At 40.3% G+C, this 6,015-nt stretch overlaps 1 protein-coding gene across 1 annotated transcript; it reads left to right on the top strand.

The window, feature by feature from the left end:
• Nucleotides 1–2,409: 2,409 nt before the first annotated feature.
• On the top strand, nt 2,410–5,355 carry LOC122296258 (protein ASPARTIC PROTEASE IN GUARD CELL 2). The gene is made up of 2 exons (XM_043105814.1): nt 2,410–4,066; nt 4,907–5,355. Exon 1 carries the CDS (start codon nt 2,547–2,549, stop codon nt 4,029–4,031), a length of 1,485 nt encoding a protein of 494 aa, XP_042961748.1. The 5' UTR covers nt 2,410–2,546; the 3' UTR covers nt 4,032–4,066; nt 4,907–5,355.
• Nucleotides 5,356–6,015: the final 660 nt, after the last annotated feature.

Here is a 6,015-nt window from a genome sequence, read left to right as displayed (position 1 = left end):
ATAATGTATATATAGATACCCATTCAGTATATCTTTCACTCCTGAAGCTCCACTCAACTCATGATGGCGCTAATTAGAAAGAGAAATGGTATTTTTCTTTGGTGTTTGCGGATGAAGCAGACCACAAAGTAGGCATGACATATGTGTACGTATATATATATATATATAATATATATACATACTGCTACCACACATTAATCGAGTTTCCTTGCTATATAACGGAAGGATTCGATGCCAAAACAAGCATAGAATTCCCATCCCTCCAAGACTAATATATAGATAACAATCAATCAAGTTACTGTACTACCAAACCCGTTGGATATATATAATAATAAATATATATATATATATATATATATATATATATATATGCCAATCAATCAATCATATAGAATGGAAAATTTCTCCAACTAACATATCTCCGGTACCTTTCATGCATGATATCTGATATAGCAATTATAGGGTGTTTCTTGAAATAAAATTTGAATAACACCTTTATGAGTTTTGATTACACTCGCCCAATTTTCATCATTCATGTTGCCAAGAGTGTTGTGAATGCACTTCGCTTGCCAATTATAGAGGTCATATTAGTTAACTTATACCTACCTTATTGACAAAACTTTTTAGTCATATTAGTTGCAAATTTTTTCAACAAAACTTGGTCCAAATGTGTTGGAATTGATTCGGGAAGTGCTTAAATATTAGTTCGAAATTGGATAAAAACTCGAAGAACCGGAGATTTAAGTACTAAACTTTCGTGAGACCTTGTCGGTCGATATTCAAGCTTGCATTGAAATTGTAGTAGTAGTAGTGTTATTGGAGATTGCCGATCGATAGTTCATCAATATGTTAGTGAGTTCATGAGTGGTAATGTTGGGGCTTCAATTGATCAGACGAGACTCATCATTATTTTGAAGAGTTAATTCCAAAATAAGTATTAATTGATGATAATTAAGTACCATTCCCTCCTCGTTATAATTCTCCATTGCAACATGATGAGCATGGAAGACTAACTAACTTATAGGATATGAAAAATAACTGATTTATTTGAAATAAGTGTACGCATTAATGAATAAATGATCTCATGCATGCGTGAAATACGAGTAATCGTGATGCCAGTAATTAGTGTGAAATAGTAAAGAGGAAGACTAAAGAACGGAAAAGACAAAAACATGATGTTTAGGGTTCACATGTGTGTATATATATATCATGAATATAGTCGAGTCACCATTCCTTCCAACTTACGGCCAGCCAGTTCAATCTCTAATTGCTTTCTGGCCTGGCGTGCCGTACCTATATCATGAGTTTTATGGCACTATATTCACTAGCAAATTAAGCGGAATTCTTCACGGATCTACTTTAGTTTGAGGCAACAGATGAAGTGGATGTATTCATTCAGTCTAGACCCTTGAGTTAAGTTGGATTGCTTTTTGAGCATGCATGCAATTGTACCGCTCCTACTCAAATTCTATTGGGAAAATGAAAATGAACCACCTACCTACCAACCTGAGTGGTGCTAAACAACTATAAGCAATAACTAAAGCAACAAGATGGTAATGACAAGTTTGACATTAGCCAAGCAAATCTTTCTGCATGCTTTACCATAAATGAAAAAATTGCTTATCAAGTTCCTAGATATTAACACAACACCCACCCCACCCCCCACCCACCCACCCCCCCCCCCCCCCCCCCCCCCCCCCCCCCCCCCCCGAACACACACACACACACACACACAAATAAAAATAAAAATAAAAATAAAAAGAGAAACGAAATCCTGTTTTAATTGTATATACTTTCAGCATTAGAGCATCATATCACTCAATGAAACAAAGAAATAAAAAGACCAACAAAAGTTACTTCTTTTTGTTCAATTAATGAATTGCTGAAAAGTGATCATCTAAGACATGGAAGATAAAGAGATATAAAAGTGGAAAAAATCTTTCTAAAGGATAAACCCAAACACACACACACATACATATACATATATATTATATATATGGGCATCGATCTCACTGAAATTGAAAAGCTTAATCGTGAAAGAAGAACAAATTAAATATGGCTATATATGAAATTAAGCAAGTAGGGTAAAGATAATAATATTTACATATAATATTTCTCCCCCATACTCCTGGCCTCTTTCCTTTTTTTCTTTTTTTTTTTTTTTTAAAAAAAACAGCTAGCTGCACGATATATATACAAGCCAATTACTCCAATATTACATGGCATGCATGCGCCCCTCTGGTCAACATTATCATGCTTGTTACTCTTGTAAAGTAAAAGGGACGTGGAATTAGCAGTACTCATCAAGTCGAAGGAGCAGGAGGAGACATCAATTCAGCCAAAAACTAATAATAATTAAAAAATTTATTCATTTAAAAAAAAAAAAGGAGAGAGAGAGAGAGAGCAAACCCCATCACTCAATTATTTTGCCCCGACCGCCACTCCCCCCACGACCTTTTTCACCTCTATTAATGTTCCGAAGCAAACCCAAACCAAAATAGATCCACTCCACCATCACCAAAACCCAAAACCCCATCGCCACAACTATGGTTTCGTCACCAGTGCCAGTAATGCTGTTGATGCTGCTCCACCTCCACCTCCCAACCATCATCACCTCCTCCGCCTCATCGGCAAACCATGGATACACCATACCTCACCACCCTGATTTCCAACACTTCAATGTACAAGAAATCATCGCCGAGACCAAAACCCCGCCTACCCAATTCATATCCCAACACCAGGACCTCTGGGAGACCCATGAGAGTAGTCATGATCAAGGAAAGTGGGAGCTGAAACTACTTCATAGAGACAGAATAGCAGGCGCAACAGCATCATCCCTCCACCACAACTACCATGATCGTTTTCTTGAGCTCATGAAACGAGACGCAAGAAGGGTCACTGGCCTTATTCGCCGCCTAACCGCAAACACTAGTACTGGGACTGGTCCTTCTCATCGTGAGGTGGATGAGGATTTCGGATCGGAGGTGGTTTCGGGGATGGACCAGGGAAGTGGGGAGTATTTTGTTCGGATAGGAGTTGGTAGTCCTCCAACCAGTCAATACATGGTCATCGATTCCGGCAGTGATATTGTGTGGGTACAATGTCAGCCTTGTAACCAGTGTTACCGCCAAGCCGACCCAGTGTTTGACCCTGCCGATTCTGCTTCCTTTGCCGGAGTGTCTTGCAGCTCAGCTGTGTGTGACCGCCTGCAGAACGCTAATTGCCATGCCGGTGGGTGTCGATACGAGTTGTCCTACAATGACGGTTCCTACACAAAAGGCACGCTTGCGCTGGAAACGATCTCATTGGGGAGCACCATGATTCAGAACGTGGCCATCGGGTGCGGACATACAAACCGGGGAATGTTCATTGGAGCGGCAGGTTTATTAGGACTTGGAGGTGGGTCCATGTCCTTTGTGGGTCAGCTTGGTGGTCAGGCGGGTGGTGCCTTCAGTTATTGCTTGGTGAGTCGGGGCAACGGGTCGTTAGAGTTCGGGCGGGGAGCAATGCCCATGGGTGCTGCATGGGTGCCCTTAATCAGAAACCCAAGGGCACCGAGTTTCTACTACGTGGGGCTGTCGGGTCTTGGAGTGGGAGGCGTGCGGGTGCCCATACCCGAAGATGTGTTCGGGTTAACCGAAGCAGGGAACGGAGGAGTGGTTATGGATACAGGAACAGCAGTGACAAGGCTCCCAGAATTGGGTTACCAGATGTTCCGTGATGCCTATATTGCACAGACTGGGAATCTCCCTCGGGTCTCTGGAGTCTCTATATTTGACACGTGCTATGACCTATCCGGATTTGTGACGGTTCGGGTACCAACAGTATCATTTTATTTCTCGGGTGGGCCAATCCTAACTCTTCCGGGAAAGAACTTTCTGATTCCGGCGAATGATGGGGGAACCTTCTGTTTTGCATTTGCTCCGTCTTCTTCTGGACCTTCAATTATTGGGAACATCCAGCAAGAGGGCATCCAAATTACCATTGATGGGGCTAATGGGTTTGTGGGATTCGGTCCAAACGTTTGCTGAGCGAAAAGAAAACATCACTTTCCTGAATTTTGGCTGTAAGTGAAAGTGAATACACTGTGAATTTTGTTAGACCTAGTTTTATTCGTGTTATTAGAGTATTATATACATATATAAATGTACGCATGTACATGACATGTGAGGGTTGATGTGTTTTTGGGATTTGATACAAACATATGCTATGAATTTTGCTGCTCCTAGTTATATTCTTCTCAATCGCATTGTGTAACACGAGAAGCTATCAAGGTATTAAGTAATGCTGTAATGCGTCTGGCTACCTTTCTGGTTAATGTAATTATGGACTGTGCTTTGCTTTGTTCAACTAGTGAGTAAGTAAGATTTAGAAACAATCTCCAAGTTAGACGAGCCATGCAAGTTTTGAGTAAACGAATGGATGAAATACTCGTACATTCCCAAGTGAAATCTTAAGAAAAGTGGGCGCCCAGAAGAGAAAAACAAAAGCAAGAAAGATCTGAAGACATTCCAAACGAATCGCAAAACCCTTTTATGTGCCATAACAGGGTGTCTCCAGTGCATCCCTTTCATTCAATATAAGCAGTCTATATTCTCTACTGATGGTGGGTGGACATGACCCTAAAACTAGTTCTTGCTTGTTGCCGACACCTTTAATTCTCATCTTCCACCAGTAGAAACTCTCTCTCTCTCTCTCTCTCTCTCTCTCTCTGAGGCTGCTGTAGTGTTTGAATCATGAGACAAGGGAGCCACCACCACTGTAGACATGTGACTAGGAGCTTTGGTCGAACTCTGGCGTGACCCTGGTTAAAGTGCATTCAAGCAAAATGACTTTTACAAAGGCACTTGCTTTTCCCAATTTTGAAAGCTTGATATTAACATATATTACTTTCCCCCCTTTTCAGATTGGCGGGGTCAGATTGTATCTCGGAGGACTATTCTACCTTATTACCTCGGGGTCTCGTGAGAACTTTAGACGCCTACAAAAGTTGGAACCTTTTGTTAGTGAAATTATAAAAGTGAATCAATAAAAGGTAAATTTAGCATCATTTAGGATATACTTTCCGGTTTCTGACTGGACCTGAGCCTTAAACCAGTACCCTTCACAATTTGCCTGCCAGAGCATCCTGCCCTTTGAGGAACTCAGACATACTACCAATGTATACTTGTGAGCTCATTCTACCTTATCTTAGAAAGAACTTCCATTCGAATAGGGTGAGAGGCTTTAAAGACGACGACTAGCCCATTAGGGGGAACCCAGTATGCAATAATTTTCTCGACTTTGTGATCACTTTTAACGGATTGATACTTTGACAAATGCTACCATGAACACAATCTCGAGATTACTCATGTCTGTAAAGTGCTTCTTTTCCTTTCAAACCTGTTTTTTTTTTTTTTTTTTTCGTATTTCCGCAGTAAATGAGTTCATTACAAGTATTTTAGTTTAAAATTACCGTACGGAGCAGATTGTGTGCAGGCGCGTCTGTGTGTCCACACACACACATACATATATATACATATATATATATAAATATATTTTATATTTATATGTATATATTATATAATGAGAAATACAAATGGTGGAAATTGTAATATACTTGATGAAAAAAGAATCAGTGACAAAAATAGGGGCACATGTGAACTTCCGTCTTGAGTATAAAACCTTGATCAAAAGAAAAAACATGTAGACCCATAAGTTATAACAAGGGTTGGAAGTTACATGACCTCGATGCAGGTTCAGAATCTCATCGTTTTCGCATTCCGTTTCCAACGAGTTACCTCCAGGTCATCCGTTCAGACAGAGGCCATCGTTCTAAATTTCTAATTTAGTAGGGTCCTACTCTTTACCCCCCACTTTCCTCCCTACCTAGATGTGGGCATCTCATAATTTTCTTAGACAACTAAAAGGTTACGTAGTGAAAATGTAACTTCACCTAGTGGAGAGTGGAGACCACCAGTTATCTTTGATTTCTCTTCCCTCTTTTGTGCTCCTTCAATCCAACCTTTCATTGCA

Source organism: Carya illinoinensis, chromosome 15 (assembly GCF_018687715.1).
Source record: "Carya illinoinensis cultivar Pawnee chromosome 15, C.illinoinensisPawnee_v1, whole genome shotgun sequence".
In the NCBI taxonomy this organism is placed as follows: domain Eukaryota; kingdom Viridiplantae; phylum Streptophyta; class Magnoliopsida; order Fagales; family Juglandaceae; genus Carya; species Carya illinoinensis.
This window is presented reverse-complemented; position numbering and strand designations above follow the sequence as displayed.

Coding starts and splice junctions, on each gene's coding strand:
- LOC122296258 (XM_043105814.1), top strand. CDS start 2,547: ATGGTTTCGTCACCAGTGCCAGTAATGCTGTTGATGCTGCTCCACCTC.